The sequence below is a fragment of the Camelus bactrianus genome, chromosome 33 (genome assembly GCF_048773025.1).
Source record: "Camelus bactrianus isolate YW-2024 breed Bactrian camel chromosome 33, ASM4877302v1, whole genome shotgun sequence".
Classification (NCBI taxonomy): domain Eukaryota; kingdom Metazoa; phylum Chordata; class Mammalia; order Artiodactyla; family Camelidae; genus Camelus; species Camelus bactrianus.
The window spans coordinates 25,022,998-25,048,435 of NC_133571.1; the positions used below are offsets into that span (position 1 = coordinate 25,022,998).

The 25,438-nt window shown below is 51.1% G+C and overlaps 1 protein-coding gene across 1 annotated transcript in view; it reads left to right on the forward strand.

Moving 5' to 3' along the window:
* LOC105065399 (beta-galactosidase-1-like protein 3) overlaps positions 1 to 25,125 on the forward strand; it is a 33,966-nt gene extending 8,841 nt beyond the window's left edge. The window contains exons 4-20 of the mRNA XM_074357223.1: positions 2,827 to 2,895; positions 3,472 to 3,567; positions 4,635 to 4,743; positions 5,758 to 5,850; positions 7,220 to 7,301; positions 8,033 to 8,097; positions 17,242 to 17,326; positions 18,745 to 18,882; positions 19,379 to 19,459; positions 20,024 to 20,130; positions 20,896 to 21,036; positions 21,320 to 21,391; positions 21,776 to 21,854; positions 22,263 to 22,350; positions 22,592 to 22,703; positions 23,755 to 23,871; positions 24,008 to 25,125. Coding sequence (XP_074213324.1) covers positions 2,827 to 2,895; positions 3,472 to 3,567; positions 4,635 to 4,743; positions 5,758 to 5,850; positions 7,220 to 7,301; positions 8,033 to 8,097; positions 17,242 to 17,326; positions 18,745 to 18,882; positions 19,379 to 19,459; positions 20,024 to 20,130; positions 20,896 to 21,036; positions 21,320 to 21,391; positions 21,776 to 21,854; positions 22,263 to 22,350; positions 22,592 to 22,703; positions 23,755 to 23,871; positions 24,008 to 24,073 — 1,600 coding nt within the window. The 3' untranslated portion in view covers positions 24,074 to 25,125. The remainder of the gene's footprint in view (positions 1 to 2,826; positions 2,896 to 3,471; positions 3,568 to 4,634; positions 4,744 to 5,757; positions 5,851 to 7,219; positions 7,302 to 8,032; positions 8,098 to 17,241; positions 17,327 to 18,744; positions 18,883 to 19,378; positions 19,460 to 20,023; positions 20,131 to 20,895; positions 21,037 to 21,319; positions 21,392 to 21,775; positions 21,855 to 22,262; positions 22,351 to 22,591; positions 22,704 to 23,754; positions 23,872 to 24,007) is intronic.
* The last annotated feature ends 313 nt before the right edge of the window (positions 25,126 to 25,438 follow it).

Below are 25,438 nucleotides of genomic sequence, written 5' to 3' on the forward strand. Positions count from 1 at the left end.
CTCACCCACAGCACTGTGAACCCTCACTCAAGTCCGGGTCCCTCTGCAGTGCATCTCGCCATCTTATGAGGCAGGTGTGTTTCTGTTTCTTGATGAGACGCCTGTCGCTCTCATGGTCAGGCTGCGGGGTTTTCAGAGTTAACCTGCGAGAAAGGAAAGGCGGTCCTGAGCCGCTCAGACCCACAGGATAGAAAGGGAAAGGGCAGAAGCGTGCCGGCAAGCCCCGCGGGCGTCCGATGCTGCGGTCCACCTCTGTAACTGTATTGATGATGTTCGTCCCAAAGATTACGTCCCCTTGCCTTTCCGGTTACTCCTCCACGGGTTGTGTGGATGGTACTGGTAATGTATCGAACTTTCAGAGAAGTGAGGACCACGGATGTCCTCACACCCCTGACCACCGCAGGCAGGACCAGCGCAGGAGCCCTTTGCTCCTGGTGCCCCCCGCCCCCTTGTGGCGGAGCTGAGAATCGCACCGCGGACGCCGTGATGCTCCCCTGGGTGGGTGGGTGGGGTCCCGCGCAGACCGGATACAACAGTGAGCCGCCGTAAATTGATAATCTGCCTTCTGACTTGCAGATACTTTAATCATAAGTGACTGTTAAGTTTTACTGAGAGCCAATCTGCGTCTGTTGAAAGGATAATATGTTTTTTTCCCCACTCTCCTGTGAAAGCAGTAAGTTACACTGACAATTTTTCTGATACTCAACCCATCCACAGCTCCGTGATAAATTCTACCTGGTTATGAGACACGCACCTGCAGGCGTGCGCGCACACACATGCATACGCACACACAGAGAGCTGGACTTGATTTGCTAGTGTTTTCTTTCAAATAAGTATATTTATCATTATAACTGAACTGGATTTAAAAATTTATTTTTGTCCAACTTTGAAATCAATCTTATTTATAATAAATCCATCAACTGACTTTACTGTCTTTCTCTATTCACTAAAACTGTTATGTGAAAGAATTATATTTACCCTGAGTATTTCCAAAAATTCACCTGTTAAACTCTGTGACTGCTGTCTTTTGTGGTTGTGAGTTGAAGATTTGGGGAACAGTATAACTTTTTTGAATGGTTATTGTTTAACTCATTTTTATATTGTTTCTAGAGTATATCATAGCTTTATTGATCTTTTCTATTTTTGTTTTCTATTTCACAACTTAAGAGTTATGTATAATTTTCTTTCCTATAATTTATTTGATTTTGTGCCCTTCCTTCCTTCTCTCCTTCTTGTCTGCTGAGTTTAAAAATTTAGCTTATTTCCTTTCCAGGATTTTGTGACTTATATTTATTCAAGGATATAAGTGTACCTCCAAGTATTGCTTTGGTTACGTATCCCACAAATTTTGCTATACAGTAGCAAAGTCATTTGGTTTCAAACATTTTTAGCTCTTTGGGAATATGCTTTCTGTTTTATTTGTTTTATCGTTTTCTATTTTTAAAGTGAAAATTTCTAATTTGCTTGCATTTGTCTTGGGATTACAGACTATGTGATGTAGATTTTTGGATTTTGTTGAGATTTATTTTGTATTTTATAACTCTTCCATGTGATATTTTAAAAATTGAAGTATAGTTGATTGACAGTATTGTGTTAGTTACAGATGTACAGCAAAATGATGCAGTTATATACGTATTTCAGACTATTTACCATTACAGGTTATTATATAATCCCCTGTGTTACACAGTAAGTCTTTATTGCTTACCTACATTATGAATAGTAGCTTGTATCTGTTAATCCCGTGTCTCTAATTTATTCCTCCCCTTTGGTAACCATAAGTCTGTTTTCTATGTCTGTGAGTCATTTGTATAATTTTTTAGATTTACATGTACATGGTATCATATAATATTCGTCTTTGTCTGAGTTATTTAGTACGATATTCTCTAGGTCCATTGCTTTTTGTAGCAAATGGCATTAATTCATTCTTCTTACGGTGGAGTAATAGTCCATTGTGTGTATGTATGTGCACTTGGCTTGTTCCCATGCGTGGCTGTGGAAGTAGTGCTGCTCCGCTGTTCCACGTGTCACTGCTGAGTTCCCTGTGTACTTGTTAGATCCAGGATTTCAACTGTGTTGTTCAAATATGTATCCTTGCAGTTTTTTTTTTTTTTTTTTACTGTTACTATCTTTGCTTCTTAGAGAAGTATTTTAACTCTTCCCGCGATGGCTGTGGAGTGGTCCACGCCCTCTCTGATTCAGTGAGATTCTCCTTTACTTGAAGCCACATTGCTGACAGCATAGACGATGATGTCTTATTGGTGGATTATTCCTTTTATTATTATTTGGTACCTCTCTTAACATCTATTTGTGAGGTTTTACTTTTTGCCTTATAATCCATTTTGCCTGCTATTTAAGATTGCTAGGATAATTTTTCCTCCTCCAGGGGAGGTCTTGGCAGGGTCCCTCTTGCTGAGGCCTAGGAATGGCACCATCTTCATTATCCTCATAGAAACTCCTCCTCTGTTCTTATTTTGATTAATTCTTAGCGATAATTCACTGGGCATATATAGACGTTTGTGTTTTTTCCCTTTTCTTTATATTTTTCATGGATGGTACAAAGCACAGGCAGAGTAGGATAGTTCATGCGTAACTCCAAGGGATCTGAACTCAGAGGATCATTGGCAGCTTAGAACACGAGTGGGTAACAGGGAAAGGGACTATTGGAATAACCACCATTCGTGTGATGCAGGTTTAAGTGCTGCTGGAGGCTTCAACTTACTCCAAAATAGAGCGACCCCAGGGTTCGACGCGGGTTTGGGACTGGCCTAGCAATTTGGAGGGAAGAAAGAAAAGCATGGTTATTGTGCTTGTCTTTTCCTGCCACAGCTACGTCCCGTGGAACCTCCACGAGCCAGAAAGCGGCAAGTTCGACTTCTCCGGGAACCTGGACCTGGAGTAGGTGCTGCTGCTGCGCCCGCGACCCTGCGGGGCGGGGCGGGGCTCCTTGGGGCGGGCGGGGACCGTGGGCGTCTGCACTCTGCTCCCCCCCCACCCCCCCGAGAGCCAGAGAGAGACTGGGGTCTGGAGCCTGTTCCCAGGACCCGGGGGACTCGCTCCCGTGGTGACCCTGTTACTCCCAGGGCCCAGGCCATCTCCCCGTGCCCAGAGGTGTCCGGCCCCGTCCCCAGGGTGGGCCCCCCTCTGCAGTGCAGTCCATGCGTTCTGGCCACCTGGGCGGGGACGGGGGCTGCCCCTCCAGGGCCGCAAGGCCATCCGGGCCAGTCTCCCTGTCGGACCCCCGTACCCCTCTGTGCCCCTCCTCCTGCCCTAGAGGGCTGTGCAGACGTCCTAGGCTGGGGGCCTCTGCTGTGACCTGGTGGGGGTGTCCCCTGCTCTGTGTGTGGGGGCCGCGTCCTGCCCTCAGTGCCACCAGCCCTGTGAGAAGAGGGGAGGCGAGGAGGGGGCGCGGTGGTGCCGAGCTGTCCGCCACTTGGCTCTGAGGCCTGAGCGCTGGTGACTCTGGCTCCCTAGGGCCTTCGTCCTGCTGGCCGCGGAGGTCGGGCTGTGGGTGATCCTGCGTCCGGGCCCCTACGTCTGCAGTGAGCTGGACCTCGGGGGCTTGCCCAGGTGAGCGGGGCTGGGGGTGGGGGGGCAGGCTGTCCTGAAGGTCTCTAGCGCTTTCGTCCGGTCGGAGAACCGCGGGCGTGCGCTCTGTGTGCAGGGGGTGCTCTGAGCAGCGGCTCCTGCTCTGACCCCCATTTCCCTGATGAGGCGTCGCCCCGCGTGGTAGGCGTGCGGCCAGGAGCGTGTGCTGGGAAGGGGCGCGTCGGACCACTGGCTCCCACTCTCCTAACCTCTGGGAGGGGCCAGGCCCACTGTTTCCGGGGGCGGGAGGAGGGGAGGAGGGGAGGAGGGGTCCTGAGAACTTCTGGGCCTGTTCTGACTCCCGGTTCTCCTCCGACTCTGTTGATGGAAGCCCGAGTCCGCACTGTGCCGGGGGCCTCAGCTCCGCGCCCCCGTTTCCCTTTGGGGGATTCTCCATCTGTGATGCCGGCGGCCCTCGGAACAGACAAGGTTCGCGGTGCGAATCCAAGGTTGCTCCTCCGTTCTCCCTGAATCTGGCGGGACCCCCGCCCTCCCACGCTGTTCCCCGGGGACGACGTCTGCTCGCTGGGCATCAGGGGCGTTGCTCTTCCCCAGAACGGGCCTGTGCCCATCGCAGCCCCCAGCGAGCGCGGGAAGCCCGACCACGGGAGTAGAAGGCCCCGCCCAGCCCCTCGCGGGTGCCCGGGCCTTCCTGGCTCTCAGCCTCTCCGGGCTAGAAGTCCTAGGTCTTAGGGGAAAGGGAGCCCTGTGCCTAGGGCTGTGCTGACCTGGGGAAGCGTTTTGAACGAGTATTCGATGCGAGGTCACGCCCGTCTCATCAGGACGTGGGCGGAAGAGCCTCTTGGAGCTGACAGCACCTCCTGCTTGTGAAGTGTCCTGGTGGTGGAGGTGGCATCTCTCCTCCTGAATCTAAGTCCGTGAGAACGGTCCAGAAACCTGGGCACGGTACACACCCTTCCGGGCCCTGGGTGCCCAGACCGTGGACGCGAGGACAGAGGACTTACCACCTCTGAAGGGAGCCCTGGGCATCCTGCTCACCCTTCCCCGCCTTCCCTCCGCCCGCTGGGCTGGCGCCCTCCCGCGCCCAGCCGGTTACTGCAGGACCCCACCACCCAGCTGAGGACCACCAACCGCACCTTTGTGGAAGCCGTTGACAAGTATTTCGACCACCTGATTGCCAGAGTGGTTCCGCTCCAGGTAAAGACAGATGACCGTCCCCTGTTTTCTTGTGTTTACTTTAGAAAAACAGTTATCCTGGCTTGCTGTCCCCAGAGCCCCCATGAGAACTGAGGCTGAGGGTCCTGCAGTGTGATTTCTAGACCCTCATCTTAGTGCGGCATTTCCTGGGGCTTCTAGAAAGAGGCGGATGGTGAGGCTGGGAAGGAAATCGTGCTCACTGTCCTCCGCTGGGACTCACGCCGCCTCCGCCTCCGGTTGGGAGGGTGGGGTGCCTCCCTCTAGGGCTGGCGTTGGTCTTGTGCTGGGGCGCCGGTGGGAGGGCCGCTCTGCTCCCCACCCACAGGCTTCAGGAAGCAGGGAGTGGACGCATGATGAAAGATTAAGTTAAGGGTGAAAATGTGATTCTGGCACATCTAGGTCCCTGTCGCCGGCTTAGGTGGTGAGACCTGGGTGGAAACTCCACCTGTCCCCAGGGTTTGAGGGGTGGGCTCACGGGAGAAGCAGAGCCGGTCAGTGTGGACCTGGTAACTCAGGAAGGGGGCCCTTAGAGTGGAAGGGGCGGGACTAGGGTGGAGGGGCGCCGTCCTGGAGCCGGTCCTCCTCCCCCTCCCTCTCTGTCGTGGGGGTTCTGGGTACATTTCCATGGTGATGGAAGTCGGTGGCATGGAAGAGAAGGTTGAACACACAGGAGGGAGGGGCAGTGGGAGAACCCAGCCCCAGCAGGGGGCGGGAGGCAGAGGGTGTGCAGAGTGGTGGCTTCTCCTAAGACCAGGGAGCCAGGATGACGCCATGTTCTCATTTGTCAGGTGGGAAGGGTCAGCAGGTGAATTTGTAGCTTTGAGATCTCGCAGTGGAGGAGCTACTTACTCTGAGACATGGGGGAACCACTGCAGTGGCTAGCCCACAAGACTAGGCAGGCAGGACGGGGGAGGGGTGTGGGCGACGCGGGTGCACCAGGGGCTTCTTAGCAGCAGCAAGCCTGGGGGCCCCGCTCTGCCGCGGCTCACCCTCTGCCATCTGCTCGTCCCCCAGTACCACAAGGGTGGCCCCATCATCGCCGTGCAGGTGGAGAACGAATATGGGTCCTTTAACAAGGACAAGAACTACATGCCTTACCTTCACAAGGTGAGACCTGCCGGTCGCCTCGGCGTTTACACACCCCCTCCCTCACTCTGCCTCTTACAGCCCGCGTGTCCCTGCAGCGTGCCCATCCTGCCGCGCAGGTGACTGTGTGGGGTGCTGTGGGTGATGAGACTAAATCGTGTTCAGTTTCCCTGCAAATCTGTGACACAGTCAGGGCCATTGGGAAGGGCCAAATCACATCATTACGAGGCTGTTCCTTTCCGTGCCCGAGCTCTCACTGAAGCCGGGCAGGTGGACCCTGCGCCCCGGGCAGATGAGCTCGCGGGGTTTGTGCTGAGGTACCGCCTGTGGCTCTCTCTCTAACGCTCTTTCTGTTGTTACCTTTGCTCGCCGCGGGGTCGGGTTGCGGGGTGGATGCCTCAGGCCAGTGGGTAACTGCAGCTCTGTCTGGTGTCCCTTCTGGTGGATCCAGCCCCTCCCAGCCCCAACTTCCCATGTCCAGGAAGCAGGTGAGTTCTAGTCCAACCCCCCCACCCCCACCCCTGCCGGGCTGCTGAGTGGGATGCAGGGGTCCCGTGTGCTCTGTCCACGGAGACCCCTGGGTGGGGGCAGCAGGGAGGGATGCCCGCTGGATGGGGAAGCGGGCAGTGACGAGGGGGGGGGGCAGGGCTGGCCGCTGCAGTTCTGGGGACGGACATGGTCTGTGAGAAGTTCCCCTGCCTGACTTGTCTCCAGGACTTCACCTCAGACCCCTCACGTCGACCTCATTCAGCTAGCCTGGTTTTTATGCATTTTTCTGACTTTTACAATGTACCCTCGTCCTCAGTCCCAGGCTCAAGTCTGGCTCGGGGAACACCTAAGACACACGAGGGGGTCCCATTGCCCTCTGCTACCCGGCTGCTCCTGTGCTCTCAGTAAACACGACGTGCAGATTAGACCGTGCCTCCCCAAAGGCAGGCAAGCTTCCTGGAGGGTCCAGAAGGGACCCGAGTTTGTGACGTCACCTCTGATTTCTCAGGGTCCCCGGCCTTGGCCTCCCCCTCCCGCATCTTTCTGTCTCTGTCTCTTGTTTACTTGTCTGTCTGTCCACCCACCTGTCTATCATCTATATGTCTACGCATCTCCCCTCTCTCGTGGGGGTGGACCCCCCCCCCCCCCGTGTCTCCTTCAGGTTGAGCTTTTCCTTTAGAGCTCGAGGCTGGAGGGTCAGAGCCTGCACACAGCTGCCTGTGTGGTCGCCCCGGGAAGGGGCCGTATGCTGAGCTGCACCTGAGCAGGCTGGACTTGAGCCTTCCCTCCTGGTTCCCACATGCCTGTCTGAGCGCAGATGTATTTATTTCCTAGTTGTCTTATATTTCCTCTTCCTGTGGGAGCAGGGAGGTGGGTTCACTCTGTCCGGTTTTCTCTGCAGGCCCTGCTGGAGAGAGGGGTCGTGGAGCTGCTCTTGACCTCGGACAACACGAACAAGGTGCTGAATGGCCACATAAAAGGAGGTACAAGTTTAGACTTGTTTTATGGGAGAACCGAGGCTCTGAGCCAGACAGCTTGAACCTTGAAGGAGCCTCGAAGGACCAAGCACATCTCTGATGTCCTGCTTTCCTGCATGCACTGAGGTGGACCTCAGAGTTTGAGGTCGGAGCCAGAGGCCCCGGCCGGCTCCCGCCCTGGCCCTGGGGCCTGAGACCTTTGAGCAGAGCCGTGGCCCATCTCTTCTGTCCTCGGGGCCCCTTTCCGTCTTTCCTGGTTTTCCTGTGGCCGAGAGTCTGGGTTGGGGCCGGGACGACGGCTCACTGGGGACGCGGAGCAGCACCCGGGGAGAAAACTGGCAGAGCAGTTGAGGACAGAGTCATAAGGTGCTGAGGGTGAGGGAAGTGACGGGGGCAGCAGCAGCCACACGGGTCCAGGGGACATCTGTCGGTCCTGTCCCCCTCAGTGGCATGTCCCCACAACTCTGCCGTGCAGTGGGGGGTCTGTGGCCAGCCAGGAAGCCTGCAAGCGGGCCCCGGTCCCATCCAGTCACGCGGCCTCCGCCCGTCCACCTTCTCTGCATAAAACATGAAGACTTCCAGCCGCCTCCCTCCCTCCCAAGGCCCGTGGTGTCCAGGGGTGTGAGGGCTCCGCACCGAGCGGAGCAGTGGGGCCCGCCATCCCTCCCTCCCTCACTTGGCACCTCCCTCCCTGCGCCCCGCCCGGGGCTCACGCCGCCCTCACCCTCTCTCTGCAGTGCTGGCCACCATCAACATGAACTCGTTTCGGGCTGACACGTTCGAGCAGCTTTTCAAGGTGCAGGTAAGGCCGTGTTTGCCCCCCGCCCACAGTGAACCCGGCCCAGGCAGTGGTGCTCGGAACAGGGGCCTCAGCTGGTTCCAGAGCAGTTTGGGAGCTGATGCTGTTTGTCCTGGGGATGAGGAGGGGGTCTGCTCCTGTCACCGGCTAGTGGGGCGCTGGCGGGGAAGGGTGGGGGTGGCGAGCGGGCTCAGATGCCGGCTGTGCGTGTTGCTGGGGGAGGACTCCCCCAGCATCCTGGGGTCAGCTGTGCTGTGCCAGGCCCTGCAGACTGGGACCCAAGCAAGGTGCGTGGAGTAGCTCCAGTTTCCGCTCCTTGGGGGCCCCTTGGGATGGTGATGGAATGTGGACCAGTCCTAGCCCGTGCCTGTGGGGTCACATCCTTTCTCCCAGCACGGCTGCGTCAGCTGGGAGGGACCGACTCGGCCTCACTGACATCCCGGGCTCCCCTAGTGCCTGGGATGCTGTCCAGGCCTGCAGCGCCCGCGGGGCCTGCGGTACCCAACCCTCCCTTTCCAGGCCCAGCACCCACCTCCCGCCAGCACTCTCCCCTCAGCCTTCCACCCTCCTCTGAGGTTGTAACCGAAGAACGATTTAGCCTTAATTCCTTTGCTCACCAATTTCTGTGCGACTTCTGGCCTCGTGAAAAGGAGGGGCCCTGCCGGGGTAGAGCCCTGGCGACCTCTAGGTTTTAGTAAGTCTCCTCTGTTGTTTCTTTTTCCTTGTGGCTTTTTAAAAACGGCTTTATTGAAACATAGTTCACGCACCATTGGAAGTGCAAACTCAGCGTATGGAGTCTCCCAGCCACCCCCACGCTCTAAAAGGCTTCCTCCTGCCGTGAGGCCCCTCCCGTCGCCAGCCTGGGCCACGCTGCCGTGCTTTCTGGCTCCACCAGTCTGCCTTTTCTAGGCGTTCCATGTCAGTGGGATCAGATGAGATCCAGCCTTTGCTGCTGCTTGGAGTTTTGAGGGTCACCCGAGTGGCAGGATCGCCGAGTGGACCGTGCTCTTGCTGGTGCGGGTCGGATGTGCTGCGGGCTCCTCACGTCCCCCCTTTCCTGAGAATGGTTTCTGAATGTGAGCCCGCCTCGCGTTCCGGGGGTGATTCCCCCCACCCCCCGGGCGGGCTGTGTGATCGCGCTGGATTCTGCTGGATTCAGTTTGCTCCTCTTTTGTTGAGAATTTTTCTTCCATGTTCACGGGGGATATTGTTCGTCGTTTTTCTTTCCTTGAAACGTCTTTGTTCCATTTTGGAATTAGAGACACCCAAGTGTCCATCAGCAGATGACTGGACAAAGAAGATGTGGTATGTATACACAATGGAACACTACTCAGCCATAAGAGGACACAATTTTGCCATTTGCAGCAACGTGGGCGGACCTGGAGGGCACTGGGCTAAGTGAAGGGAGTCAGACCACGAAGGACAAACGCCTCATGACCTCACTTCTGTCCACTGCGCCCATATTTTGGCTACTGCGCATGTGTCTTTTCAAGTTAGTGTTTTCATTTCCTTTGGATAAATACCCAGAAGTAACATTACTGGATCACGTGGCGGTTTTATCTTTAATTTTCTGAGGACTCTTCATACTGTTTTCCATAGTGGCTGCACCAGTTTACATTCCCAGCAACAGAGCACAAGGGGTCCCTTTCCTCCGTGTCTTCACTGACACGCGTTACTTCTCGTCTTTTTGATAAGAGTCATTCTGAGAGGTGTGAGGTGACACTCACTGTGGCTGTGGCTTGTGTTTCCCTGGTAACTAGTGATGTTGGCTGTCCTTCCTTGTACCTGTTGGCCATCTGTATGTCTTCTGCCCATTTTTAAGTTGGATTTTATTTTATTTTTTACTATTGAGGTGTATGAGTTCTTTATATATTTTGGGTGTTAACTCCTAATCAGATGTGTGACTTGCAAATGTCTTCTCCCGTTCAGGAGGCTGCCCTTTCGCTTTGCTGATGGTCTCCTCTGCTAGGTCGTAGCTATTTACTTTGGCGTCGTCCCACTTGTTTACTTTTGCTTTCGTTGCCTTTGCTTTTAAGGTCAGACCCAAAAAACAATTGCCAAGACTGATGTCAGGGAGTTCCCTGCCTATGTTTTTTCCTGAGAGTTTGTGGTTTCAGATCTTACATATGACTCCTTGATCCATTTGGAGGCTGTGTGTGTGTGTGTGTGTGTGTGTGTGGCGTAAGATAGCAGTCCAGTTTCATCCTTTGCTCATAATGGTCCAGCTCTTCCCCACACCGTTTATGAAGACTGCCCTTTCCCCGTAGTATATCCTAGGTTCCTTTGTCATAAATTAATTGACTGTAAGTACGTGACTTTATCTGTAGAATCTCTGTTCTGCTCCGTTGAGCTACGGGCTATTTTTGTGCCAGTGCCACACTGTTTTGATGACTGTAGCTTCCTAATATACTCTGATATCAGGAAGCATGGTGTCTGTAGCTTATTCTTCCTTCTCAAGATTGCTTTGGCTTTTCATAGTCTTTGGAGTTCCACACAATTTTAGGATTATTTTTCTATTTCTGTGAAAAAAGCTATTGGAATTTTGATAAGAGATTGCACCAAAGCTGTGGATTGTAGTGTGGACCTTTTAACAACATTCATTCTTCTGATCCATGAGCATGGAATGTCTTTCCATTTATTTGTGTTTTCTTCAGTTGCTTTGATTAATGTCTATAATTTTCAGTGTATGAGTTTTTTTACCTCTTTGGTTAAATTTAGTCCTAGGTGTTTTATTTTATTTATTTTTTTGATACAGTTGTAAATGGGATTGTTTTCTTAATTTCTCTTTATAAGAGTTTGTTATTAGTGTATAGAAATGCAGCAGATTTTAAAAAATTGAAGTATATTGACTTACAATATCAGTTTCAGGTGTGCAGCATAGTATTTCAATATTTTTATAGGTTATACTCCATATACAGTTATTATAAAATATTGGCTGTATTCCCTGTGCAGTTCACTACATCCTTGTATTTGTTTACTTTATATGTGGTAGTTTGTGTCTCTTAGTCCCCCTCCCCTATCTTGACCCTCCCCCATGCCTTTCCCCACTAGTCATCACTAGTTTGTTCCCTGTACCTGTGAGTCTGTTTCTATTTTGTTGTATTCATTCATTTGTTTTATTTTTAAGATTCCACATATAAGTAAAAACCATATGGTATTTGTCTTTCTCTGTCTGACTTGTGTCACTGAGCATAATACTTTCTAGGTCCATCCATGTTGAAAATGGCAAAATTTCATTCTTTTTTATGGCTGACTAATATACCATTGTGTGTGTGTGTGTATGTATATATGTATATATACACACACATATATACATAATATATACATAAAATATGTAATATGTTTTATACTTTTTATCCGTTCATCTATTGATGGATACTCGGGTTGCGTCCATATCATGACTATTATAAATAATGCTGCTATGAATTCTGACATGTATATATCGTTTCAAATTAGTGTTTTTGTTTTCTTCAGCTACGTACCCAGGAGTGGAATCGCCGGACCATATGGTAGTTCTATTTTTAGTTTTTTGAGGAACCTCCATACTGTTCTCCATAGTGGCTGCCACAGTTTACATTTTCACCAACAGTGCACTAGAGTTCCCTTTTCTCCACATCCTCACCAACGCTTGTTATTTTTTGGTTACTTGTCTTTTTGACGAAAGCCCTTCTGACAGGTGTGATGTAACATCTCACTGTGGCTTTGATTTGCATTTCCGTGATGATTAGTGATGTTGAGCACTTCTTCTCGTGCCTGTTGGCCACCTCTATGTCTTCTTTGGGAAAAAAGCCTATTCAGGTCCTCTGTATTGATTTTATGTCCTGAAATTTTGTTGAATATGTTTATTAGTTCTAACAGGTTTTTTTGGTGGAACCTTCAGGGCTCTCTGTGTATATCATGTTGTCTGCAAATAGACACTGTTTTACTTTTTCCTTTTTGACTGAATGCCTTTTCTTTCCCTCCCTCCCTCCCTCCTTCCTTCCTTCCTTCCTTCCTTCCTTCCTTCCTTCCTTTCGCCTAATTGTCCTGACTAGGTCTACAAGTACTATGTTGAATAGAAGTGTTGAGAGTGGGCATCCTTGTCTTGTTCCTGATCTTAGAGGAAAAGTTTTCAGCTTTTCACTATTGAGTGGGATGTTAGCTGTGGGCTTGTCACATGTGGCTTTTATTAGGGTGAGATATGTTCCTTTTATACCACTTTGTTGAGAATTTTTGTCATAAATGAATGTTGAATTTTGTCAAATGCTTTTTCTGCATCTACTGAGATGATCGAATGATTTTTATTCTTCATTTTGTTAATGTGGCATATCATGTCGATTGATTTGTGAATGTTAAAGTATCCTTGCCTCCCAGGGATCAGTCCTGCTTGATCATGGTGTATGAGCCTTTTAACATGTTGTTGAACTTGGTTTGATAACATTTTCTTGAGGATTTTACCATCTGTGTTCATCAGGGACAGTAACCTTTAATTTTCTTTTCTTGTAGTGTCCTTGTCTGGTTTTGCCATTAGGGTCCTGTTGGCCTCAAGAAATGAGTTTGGAAGTGTTTATTCCTTTGGAAGAGTCTGAGGAAGAATTGCACTAGTTCCTCTAAATGTTTGGGAGTTTTCACCAGTGAAGCCGTCTGGTCCTGGACCTTTGTTTGCTGGGAGGTTTTTGATTTTCTGTCTTCATGATTCAGTCTCAGTAGGTTGTATATTTTTAGGAATGTATCCATTTCTTCTAGGTTATCCAATTTTTTGGCATAAAATTGTTCAAAGTAGTCTTGTTTTCCTTTGTATTTGTGTGGTAGCTATTGTAATATCTCATTTGTTTCTGATTTTGTTTATCAGAGTGAGTGAGTCTTCTCTCTTTTTTCTTCATGAATGTAGCTAAAGATTTGTGTGTTTTATTTCTTTTTAAAAGAAGTTTTACTTTCATTGAACTTTTCTATAGTCTTTTCAGTCTCTCATTTATTTCTGTTCTGATCTTTGTTACTTTCTTTCTCCTATAACTTTGGGCTTTGTTCTTTTTCTAATTCCTTGAGATGTAAATTTAGGTTGTTGATTTGAGATCTTTCTTGTTTCTCAATGTAGATGTTTATTGCATACATTTTCTCAGAACTGCTTTTGCTACAACCTGTATGTTTTGATATGTTGTATTTCCATTTTCATTTACCTTGAGGCATTTTTTGATTTGCCTTGTCCATTTGTTGTTTTAATAGCAAGTTTAGTTTTAGCCCTGTATTTATTGTCTTTTGCTATTTATTTCTTACATCCCAAATATTCTATTTAGGATCATTTTTCTTCTGCTTGAAGCATGTCCTTTTGAAATTCCTTTAGTGACATCCGGCTTGTGGCAAAATCTGTCTTTTTAAATGTCCGTCTTTCCCTAGCTCCAGGATTCCAACCTGGCACTTGTTTTCTTTTGGCACATGGTCTGCCAGCTTCACTGCTGCTTTTGAGAAGTCAGGCTAACGCCTTTGAAGGTAATTTTCCCCTTTGCCTGCTATTAAGTATTTATCTTTGTCTTTCGGTGTTGCAGTTGGACTATAATCTGTGTGAGTGTCATTTTAATGATTCTTCTTACAAGTGCTGGGCTTCTTGAATACATAATCTAAGTTAGCATCTCTTCAGATGTTGCTCGTGCCCTGTTCTCTCACGCCTTCATTCTGGGATTCCAGCTAAAGCTGTGTCAGACCTTCTCAGAGGTGCTCTGCACCTGCAGCTACCTTGTGCACTTTTGTCTCTTTATGCTGCCTTTTGGATACTTTCTTCTGATATGTCTTCACATGCGCTGTTCTCTTTTCAGCTCTGAGATGATGTATTTTATCCAACATACTTTCTTGTCCTTAGTGAGAGGTTAGTCCAATTAACATAGATCATAATTATTGGAAATTATAAGTATTCTATTATATCTTTTTATATGCTTTTATTTGTTATTTGGTTTAATCTCTTCAGGGACACAATTCATATGTAGCACAAACTTCTTCTGTCTCTGACATCTCCTCATCCATTTCTCTCTAATCCTTTCTGGTCTATGTTCATTTCCATTTGATTTTTGTTCACTTCTCACTATCTTTCTTTTCATGTCCCTTAAATTGTTCATTTCCTTTTTAGCTGCTTGCAGTTTTGACTTAATATTTTCTACCCTTTAAATATATCTTCATATACCTTCAGTATATTTACTTTAAAAAACCCTCTGCCAGGTTATCTTTTAGCTCCGTGTGTTTGCTTACCATGTCTTCCTTGAGCATTCTTAGTTCTGTTTCATGGTTTCAATGTACAGAGGTGATTGCTTCACTGAGATTTTAAACTTTACAACATTTTTGGGCCACACCATTGACCTGTCTCATGGCAAATTTTTGGCCTTTCTCCTTTGTAATTTTCCCCCTGTTTTCTCCCTTTTTTATTGTAAACTAAAGAAACAGGTCCTGTTCTTGTCCCTTTTTTATTATGACTCAGTTTCGGCGGGATGGGTTCTTGTTGTCTCAGGTACTCTGGGAGGGAGCGCACGACTCCATCCCGGGCTACGGAGCAGACCTGGTGCACGTTGCAGCCTGCAGTCTGAGCTCTTTTCTCTGCCGGCCTTCCTCCCCTTCCTGCCTCTCCCAGGGAGCCAGCTGAAATTTCAGGGCTGCTCTCAGATGCTTCACAAGCAGACTTCCTGCTAATGCTTTTATCCGTGATCCTTCAATACTTCCTTCCTTCCAAGCCTCTGACACATGGACTTATGCAGCGTGTGCTCCTTTTTGCCGGCTTGTGCACCCCATTCTGAAACTGCAAGTAAGAAGCTGTTGCTATTTCACTATAGGGTCTGATTCTCGCAAGAAATTTGTGCTGCTATGCTTTTTAAAAATCTTCAAAGATCATCTTCTTTCTGCATTTTTGGAACTCCTGGTAGACCGTCGATGTTCTGACACTCTTTCCTTCTAATTTGTGTTTCCTGGTTTCAGATGTCTCTTAGATCTGTGGGAGATGTCTTTGTCTCTGCTTCTCATTCTTCATTCTGACCTTGGGGATTTCCAGGAGGAGGACATCGAAGGCACTGGTCGCACTGTCCACGGTGACACTGAAGTCAGTCCTCCCATGTAAAACAAATGGAGAATCAAGTATTTATTTAGTAAAAGTTCCCAATGAGAAAATAATTAAGCTATAAATAAAGAAGAAAATGGACACCATGGAATATAGAGTTAACTCAGGAAGTGGAATCTAATATCAAAAATGCTCATTAATATGCATAGAGGTATGGATAAGATTATTTATGCAGACACAGGGTGAGCTGTTAAGGAAAAGGAATAATCAGAACCAAAATCAACTCTTTGAAATTAAACTCTAATATCTGAAGTTAAAAATTAAGTATGAGGTGAAGGTAAAGCTGGGGACATTTTCTAGAAATAGTACAAGCCAACAAGATATAAAGTGTAAGAGACAACACGAATGTCTTGCAAGCTAGCGCAGGGCATCCGGTATCTTACTAAACTACTTACTCAGCTACAGAAGAGAAGACAGAAGACGGAGGAGAGGAAACTGCAACTGACACAGAAAGACTTCCTCTGCCCAAAGGACGTATTTCTAGACTGAAAGTGCCCCTCAAACTGTCAGCACAGTAAGTGATTTAAAACAGAGCCACGTTGTGAGACTGACGTCCCACAGAGGGAAAGACCGGAGGCTAGCGTGCGAAGCAACAAGAGGCAGGTGTACACGATTTAAAAGTATCAACATTGGATGGCAGAAAGCTATGGAGCACGCCTTTAACACTTTGAGGATAAATGACTTTCAGCTCAGAATTTTACACCCAGTCTAAATATTTAGCAACTGTGTTGGTAGAATAAAGACCTTTTCAGACATTCAGAGACTTACAATACCAATTTTCTACTCACCGTGTCTCGGAAGTGTTTGGAGGATTCAGGAAATGAGGGATTAAACCAAGACAGAGGAGCGTGTGGGACCCAGAAGTCATGCTGTCCAACCCCAGGCACAGCTGAGAGGCGTCCCGGGAGGACGGCTGGCGGTTCTCGCCTGCGATGGTGGTGTGGTCGGGAGTTCGCGTGGACACCCGGCGGTCCCCGGGAGACTCTGCCGCTGTCAGACACGTGGCCCGACAACGGCTAGCCCAGCTAGTCCTGTGATTCTGAAGAAGAGCCCACATTATCAGCAGAGTGGGAAATGCTAGGCTAGACGTGGATGTGGGTGTCAGGCCGAAAGCCTGTGGCCTCTGACGGTTTAGGCCACAGAGATGTGAATTTTAAGAGAGATGCCTGTGTTTTCTAGGCAAGAGTTGGTCCAGAAGTTTTGGGAAAAGGAATTGCTTTGGTGTGTTTCCTTCTATTTTTAGAAATAAGTCATTTACAACCCAGAGGCAACACAGTGTAATGGTTAAGAGTGTGGGTCCTGGAGCCAGGCCGGCCGAGTTCACATCCCAGCTCTGCCACTTACTGGCTGAGGGAGCTTGGGCACCATCTAACCTCATTTCTTTGTTTGTAAAATGGGGACTGATACTATCTGTCTTAGCACATTGTTACACAGAACAAATTAAGTTCAAACAGTGCTCAGCACGTCAGAATTCAGTGGTCAGTAGTCATTGTCATATGACAGTAATTCCTTTTATAAATAAAAGACATAATTCATAAAGACACGGCAACATTTATGAGTTGTTAAATACCAGATTGTTTCTTAACAAAAATATGCAAAGTAAGACCTGTTAGAAATTGAAAATAAATGATAGAAACACAATTGCAATGGGCGCTTCAGCACAGATGAGGTAGAATACAGTTAAACAAAGATGCAAAGAGCTCTAGTGATGAGCTCAGCGGGCAATATGAACTGGTGGCTGATGGTTGGTCTCGGGGATTTGACTGTGGCTCCGACCTTCCAGCCATGTGACCTCTGACTCTCGGTCTCTCCATGAAGATTTGCTGTCAGGTCCTCTTCCAGCCCCGCTGGGCACGTGGCAAGGGGCGCGTGATGCTAGAAGGGTCTGAGGTGGGGGGCGTGGGGGAGCCGCTGCTGTGATGGTGGCGAAGGTGTAGTGGGCAGGGGATGGGAGGGGCGCTGAATTGGGGAAAGTGGAAAGCGTGAGTTCCTCAAATTTTCATCTGTTGTTTTCAGTTTGTCTGACTTTTCTTTTCCCTTTGTTAGCCTGGTTATTTGGTTTGGTTTGTTTCTAGAAGAATAAGCCCATCCTGATCATGGAGTACTGGGTTGGCTGGTTTGACACGTGGGGGAAGAGGCACACCCCTACAGACGCTGGCGGTAAGAGTCCAGGAGCCCGGCAGGCCGGTCTGAGTCAGGATCAGTGCTCATTTCTCTGATGGTCAGTCAGCTCTTCGTCCACACTGGTCTCTTCTGCACCTATCATGGACAGGGACCGGGCCAGGCCTGGGGATGCCCGGTGGGCACACATTACCTGGCCCCACCCTGGGAGCCTGTCACGTAGTGGACGGTCAGGTAATTAAGAAGTGCACAATCAGTGCAGGGTCCCCGTCCGACAGGTGGCTGGAAGCAAACTAACAGGTGCGGTGACAGGAGAGATGGGAACAGACCTGCAGTGGGGCCGCGGGAAGGGGCCCTGAGTAAGGGGTGTGTTGCTGCAAGTCCTGGTCCTCCCTGGAGGTGGCACAGGCCCTGCTCTGGGGACGTCAGCGGGTGGTAGAAGGGATCAGGAGGGAGAGCGAGGGCCCTGGAGACAAGGACTTCAGTCCTGGCTCCGCTGCACCAGCCGGGGGACCCCTGAGCGTCCCCACCCAGAACGGGGCTGCCACGCACCCCGCCTAACGGGGCTGTCGTCATGGTGAGATGTCGCCACCCACGTAACCACCCAGGACAGCGCCCCGCAGGTGATGGTAACGAAAGTATTTTTCGGCTAAAGATACCTCACCTATTGCTGCCGTATGAACAAGCTCACCGGTGCCTGAAATGAAGAGAACCGCTGAAAGGTGGTGGGTAGCTGAGAAGCCCCTGCTTTGGGCTGGCAAATGGAAAACAAAACAAAACAAAGCAAAAACAACCCCCCCCCCCAATAAACAGCAGTTTTCTGACCACACGGACGCCGGGCACTGAGTGGTGTTCCTCACACACGTGCCCCCACCAGTCCTGGGTGTGGCAGGAATTAGGACTTCCATTTAACAGAGCAGGAAGCGGAGGTTCAGGGAGAAAACAGGTGGAACAGACCAGACCATCGCCGGGCGCACAGCCGGCGCCGAACCGCCACGCCGCCAACCTCTGACCGCCCGTCCCTGTTACGGGCAGGGCAGAGGCGGGCGTTTCTGTGGCTGAAGATTGTGGACTGTCGCAGTGGTTCTAAGTCGGTGTCCCCTGAGGCCTCACCTAGGAGGTAGTACTGATAGTGTACTCATTACCTGTACAATTTCAGAAAGTTTAGTGAACATGAGCTATTTAAGTGACATCAAGGCTCTCAGGATATTATTTAACAGATGTAGTTTGGAGTCAAATTTTGTCCATACTCTGGGAAAAGTAATTTTCAAAAGGTCTCTCTGTATTGACGAGACTTGGTTTCAGAGCATAGTTCTGGCCAAACCCACCTGTCACCTGAATCTGGTGGAGGCTGAAGGGGAAAACAATGAAGCTGATTGTGGGGCAGGGCTGGGAAGATTTCGGAGACTTCTGTCTTCTCGTAATTGTCCTCTATTTTTCATCTTCCTCCTCTGCAGACGTTGAAAATACCGTGACTGAATTTATCCAGCTGGACATCTCCTTCAACGTGTACATGTTTCACGGCGGGACCAACTTCGGCTTCATGAACGGCGGCATACACTTCACACACTACAGGGCTGTCATCACCAGCTACGGCAAGTGCTTGCTGCAGGGCCCCAGCGTCTGTGCGTCCTGGCGTCACCGGCTTCTTGACCTGTAATCTACGCTGAGCACTGGGGGTTTCCTCGTCTGCTTCTCCTCCTTTCCTCTGAGATGCTCACAATGTCCCCGCCTCCCGCCGCTGGCAGTCACTGCAGCAGAGGGGCTGCCTCTGACCTAATGCTCTGCTTCGCCGTCATGGACACACCCTGACCCAAAGCTTCTGACGCAGAGTGCCTGCGGTGCCTGCCACCTGGGCACCGACAGGCCTGCTGGGCCGTCAGGTTGAGGAGAGAGGACAGTGTCCACTCCAAGGGAAGGACAAGGATGGCCCAGTGCCACAGCCTCTGCCCCGGGAGGTCTGTGGGGAGTGCTCCCAGGTGGGCCCGGCCGGGCCAGGGGCGGGTGGGAGATGTCCCCCGTCTACCTCTGTGGCCCTGGCCCATCTCTTGCTGGAAGCACAGCCCAGTGACGGCGGCTGGTGTCTTGCAGACTACGATGCCGTGCTGACTGAGGCCGGGGACTACACAGACAAATATTTCAAGCTTCGAAAGCTCTTCCAATCCGTCTTCGGTACGCAGCCACCATTTTACCTGGGGTGGCCCTCCGTGGCGGGCAGGGGAGGGAAGGTTTCTCTGTGGGCAGGAGCTTCAAGGAGCGTGTTAAGGTCAGGGGCAGCCTTCAGTTCAAATCCTGGTTTTTCCACTTAAAAGCTGCGTGGTTTTGCACGAGTGTTTTTAAGCCCTTTAAGCCTCAGTGTCTTCACTAAATGTCTCCTATAATGACTGTGAAGATTAAGTAACTATTTATAAAGCTCTTAGTTTGATGTAATGCCCTACTTAAGTGTATTTATGACATGAAGTTAATGACCGCCTCCTGGGTGCCAGCAAGGAGATTAGCACGGGCGTTGTGGAAAGGCAGAGGTCGCGCTCCCTAAGAGCCCTCAGCCTCCCTGGCCCACGTTGCCCCTGGAGGGTGTATCTGTCACCCTCCACGGAATGGCTCCGACCTGGTTCCTGCCGTGTCTCTTCACTCTTGGGAGAGCTAGGCTAAGGGCACCAGAGCTCCTGGCCAGGTGTGGGGAGGCTCGGAGAAGGGCGAGTCATTCCAGGTGATGCTTGTCCAATTTCTCTGCAGTAACCCCCCTGCCCCTCCTACCTAAGCCCACCCACAAGGCTGTGTATCCGTCCATGAGACTATCCCTTTACTTGCCGCTGTGGGATGTCCTGCAGTACTTAAATAGGGTGAGTGCTGCCTGGGCACCAGGGGAGGGGTGGCCACTGGGGACATGGCGGGGTGTAGGCCCAGTCCCCAGAGCAGAGACCCCTCCAAGGGCTTCTTCCTGGGAAACATGAGAGTACTCCTCTGCATTTTGTCCAAATTTAGAACTATGGGGCCAGAGCTGGGAGTTCCTTCTGGCGGACTAGGAAAAAGCGTTTCTGAACTTGAAGCACGAGACGGGGTGGGCAGAAGTGGGGCCAGGTGGGGGTCCTCTCCCAGCTCAGGTGACCCAGCGGGGGGAGGCGCTCGAGCGGGGCTGCTCCGTCCGCAGGGGAAGGCCGCTGGGCCACCAGCCCGTGAAACTACTTTCTGCCTCCTCTTTGCCACCAACTGGCCGAACTACTGGTCCTCCCTGGGCTCCTGCCCGCCCTTCAGGGTCAGACGCCTGTCCGTGAAGACCGGTGCGCGGTTGGGCTAATTCAGTGTCCCACCACCTGTGCTCCGTCCGACAAAAGCCGTGCCCGGCATGTGGGTGTGCGGGGCGCGTGCTCCCTGGATCGCCCCCGTCATGTTGGATACAGCCATTCCTGTGTTTGTCCTCAGGATTACAGCGATGCCCCCTCCCAGTGCCCCCCACCCTGTTTCTTGGTCCGTGGAGACGTGGGCGCAGGGCGCCGTCTCCTAGCCCCCGTTTCAGTGTCTCCCCCCAGAGAGCCCCTGGGGACCAGGAGGCACAGCAGCCCTTGACAGGGTCTCACCCTGCCCCCGCTCCTGCTGTGTCCCCCCAGCCGGTGGTCTCCCGGACGCCGCTCAACATGGAGAACCTTCCCATCCACGGCGGGAACGGCCAGGCCTTCGGGCTGGTGCTCTACGAGGCGACCATCTGCTCTGGAGGCCGGCTCCACGTGGAGGCTCGGGACGCGGCGCAGGTGGGCCGCGGGCGGGACCCTGGCTTGCCCTCAGGGCGGGGAGTCAGCTGCTGGGCAGCGTCGCTGACAGCACTTTGAAACACCTACTGTGTGTGAAGCCCTGGGACATAGAGTCAAACTAAAGAGACTGCTTTGTTTATCTCAGCTTAAGTCTACTGGGGCCTCTGGTCGGGCTGGCCTTTGCCCCCATGAGCACCAAAGCCGGTCCCTTCCTTCTGAAGCCACCCCCCCCCCACCGTCCTTGGGTGGGCTTATCTGTCTGACACCAGCTCTTCTTTGGCAGGTGTTTCTGAATGAGACAAGTTTGGGAATCCTGGCTGACGAGACTCAGAATGTGGACGTTCCTACCATCACGGTATGTAATTTGGGAACCTGGAGCTGCCCTGGGCTTGGACTCCCGTGTGGCAGACCACGCCCTTTGGCACCGCTCTGTGCTTAGGGCCCCGCAGGACGTGTGCAGGGCACCAGGCCTCTCCCAGGCCCGGGTGCACCAGGGCTGCAGCTGGTTGCTGTGAGCACGGCCAAGTCCCCCCACCTCTCCTAGGCGGCTGGCGGGGAAGCGAGGCCCAAGTCTGAAGCCAGAGCGCCCGGGGTCCCTCGGGGGAGGGGGCTTCGGGCTCTGGGGCCCCCTTTCTCCCATCCGCGTGTCTTCCATCTGGGACTCCAAGGAAAGAGTGGGTTCCCGAGTAAAAGCCCCACGTGGCCGTGTGGTCCCCACGAGCTGGTCTGTCCCTACCAGGAATGTCAGCTTCTCAGGATCCTGGTGGAGAACCAAGGACGAGTCAACTTTTCATGGAAGATTCAAGACCAGCGGAAAGGTGGGCTCTGGGCCTGAGAAACAGGCCGGGACCTCCCTTCATGGCGATGGGACCCAAGACTGGGGCACTGCTGGGGTTGGAGGGAAGACTGGGCCCCCAGCTGTGGTAGGGCCCCCGGGTCCTGGAACCAACGGTGCAAGCTGCCCTCTCCCTTGTCCTCTGCCTCCCACTCTGGGGGGACGGGGACTTGTGTGGGGTCCTGTGTCTGGAAGAGGACCCTGACCCCTTGTGGGGATTTAAGGGGAAGCTCTGATCCTGGGCGGGGAAGCTTCCTTGGAAACACACGACAAGTCAGACCGGCGTGTGCTCTCCTGGCTGAGCCCTGGTCACGAGGTGTGTCTGGTCTGCAAATCTTTGCTGGAGAACGTCCAGTCCGGTCTGTTTCCTCCCTCCTCCTCCCACCCGCAGGAATAATCGGATCTGTCACCATCAACAGTGTTCCCCTGGAGAACTTCACTATCTACTCCCTGGAAATGAGAACCAGCTTCTTCAGGAGGTGTGTTCTTGCTTGGGCCCCGAGACACCCTGGAGGGCAGGGGCTTGGAGACCTCGAACTCTTCCCTTTGTAGAGGTGGGGCTGGAGTTCAGAGCACCCAAGTGATGGCCTCAGGATCCCCATTTAATGCTCTGGCCTCGCAATCCCCCCACCCAGAGCCCTAGTCCCTGCGGGGGCGTCTGGGCTCAGTCTGGAGTTAGGAAGGGACTTTCCTGTCCCTCAAGGCTTGGCCCTTTCCCAGGCTCCGCACTGCCATCTGGAGGCCGGTCTCAGACGACCACTTGGGCCCTGCCTTCTACCTGGGGACCTTGAAGGCCGGCTCTTCTCCCAGGGACACCTTCCTGGCTCTCCCGGTGAGTGGGCCGCCCTCCTCTGCTCTGGTGGCCCAGCCACATGTTCTCTGCAAGAGTCTCGAACAGGGCCGTCATGTTCCTGCAGGTTTCTCCCCTTTCTGCTGTTCTGACGTTTCTCAATCTTCCTAATGCATCACTGTTTAAAAATAATACATCAAAACGCAATGGAAAAATTCAAATAATAAGATGCAGAGCAAATGGTGGGAACCCTCCTCCCACCCCCACCCCCCCACTTCTAGAATCAGGCGCTGTCAGCAGTGTGAGTGCTCTCGTGTGCAGCTTTGCTTAAACACACACACAATCACTCTTTACAGCAACGGGATCCGTCCACAGATTGCGCTCCAGCTTGGTTTTCTGGGGCATTAATTTTCAGGTAGTCTGTCTTTTATGGATAAACACACATAGATAACATGAAAGCACAAAATATGAATGTATAATCAATAAAATATCACAAAGTGAACACCATAGAATTACTGTTGAGAGCTTTAGAAAATGAAACCTTGTCAGCACCTCTCCCAACCTGTGCCTCCCCTTCTCCCTAAAGGGCCCAGCGTGGAGTGTAGATGGTTTAACAAGGTCCCTTGATACTCAGTTTTTCTAAACAAAATCTAAACTTGTGAGGCTATGAAGGCCCTGCTTCTCAGCCCCCTTGTCCTGAATGAGCAGGTGCCTCCAGTGGGAAAACTGGCTCAGTGTCTTCTCCGAGGTCTTGGTCCTGGAATTCTTCATTCTACTGCAAGCAGGTTTATGGAAAATTCTGTAGCTTTTCTAGTCGTTGCAGTAGTGCTCACCTTGATTACTAGTACTTATTTCTGGAAGCAGAAGACCTGGTTTTAAAAAACACAAAGCACTGTGTGTCGCAGGTCTGGAGGTGCAGAGCGTCAGCACTGAAGGTCGTCCGTGTCCTTCTCTGCCCTCCCTCGAGTGGGTAGCCAGGAGAATGGGTAATCGCACCCGTCCTGAACTCACTGCCACTGTCACGCCCGAGTGCTTGAGGCTGCACCTCCCAGGGTGAAGCTGTTCCTCTGTCTCAAGCCTCCTTCCCTTCCAGAGCTGGAAGTATGGATTTGTGTTCATCAATGGACGTAACCTCGGGCGATACTGGAACATTGGACCTCAGGGGACACTTTACCTGCCTGGTGCCTGGCTCAACCCAGGGAACAACGAGGTGTGTCACCTCTACCCCGTCTTTCCATCCAAACGTGCAGATCTGCCTTCACCCCCATAGTGGGGTCACCGTATCTTTCTTGTCCTGTGTTCAGTGGGCTTACCTTTCCTTCCTGCCACCTGTCTGTTCTTCCTAGATCATCCTGTTTGAGAAAAGGAAGAGTGGTTCCTACATCTACAGCACAGACAAACCCGTGCTGTGAGACTGTGTTCTAACCCACTTCTCGGATTCCTGGAGTTCAGCTACATGCGGGTCTTCAGGAGGAAGGTTAACACCAGGAAGATCAAACACAGTGTGCCTACAATAGCAAAAATGTGAAAATGCCCTAAAAAATCAATAGGGAAACTGTCGTGTATGTTACAGGATCTGCATATGATGCCAATTTTAGGCTTTCAAAAGTCTCCGAACTCTGCAGTGACTGATTTGCTAGTTAGATGCTTAATTTAGCAGGTCTTGCTCTCTGCTCAAATGTGCCTTTAGGTAGATAAAAATAAAGCAAACACATTTTATTTCTGCCTCTCGGTACTCGGCTGGGAGGAAGGGAGGAGTCTCTGACTGAAGAGAGGGTGAGGACTGGCACTCTCCTCAGGGCACAGTGAGTATTGTGCGTGTGGTCTGCAGAATCCTGGTGTGTGTGTGTGCGCGTGCGTGCAGGAGGGGTGTGCAGCAGCAGTGAACCATGTCTTCAGACATTTCCCTGCAGTCTGTGTGTCTCCAAGATGACCTGGTGGGTCACGTCCCATCAGAGACGGTACGGCAGTGTGGCTGTTTGGTTCTGATGTGTGTGACAGCAGAGCCTGGGGGGCACACACTGTGTCTCACCTCTCGGCCTCTGGGTGCAGTCGAAGCCCTTAGTGGGTGTGGACAGATACTGGTGGGCTAAGCCACAAATGCTTGAATTCCACAGCCAGTTTTCTCAGATGACACCACTGGAGACTAGCCACATGCCATCCTGCCTTGGTATCAGCAGGGGACTGATTCCAAGACCCCCGTGGACCCCAAGTCCGTGGACACTCAAATCCCGTATATAAAGTGGTGTATGTAGTAATTGCGTAAATCTACACACGGCCTCCCATACGCTGTACTTTACATCCTCTCTGGGTCATTTATAACACCTAACACAACGGAAATGCAAGGAAAGAGTTGCCAAGCTACAGCTAAGTTAAGTTTTGCTTTTTGGAACTTTCTGGAATTTTTTTTCCTGAATGTTTTTGTTTCCCAGTTGGCTGGATCTGTGGATGTGGGACCTGTGGATGCGGAGGGCCAACTGTGCTTATAATCAAAATATAGCCCCTGGTTAAATTCAAACCACTGCACCACAATAGAGCCTCTCACTTTGTTAGACAGCTTATCTAGGGGCTTCAAGAAATTTGGCAAATCATCTGGTGTCCAAAGGGAGGAAGAAGTCTTCCTGTTTGGGATGAAGACAAAGGAGTCCCAGTCTTCTCTCCCACTACTGTGAATGACTGGCTCGCTGAAGGAGAACCCTACCTTGAACCACACGGCTCCTACAAAAACCCTTACTCTCTGGGGCTTTAGACTCAAACCCATGGTGTCTGTGGGTAAA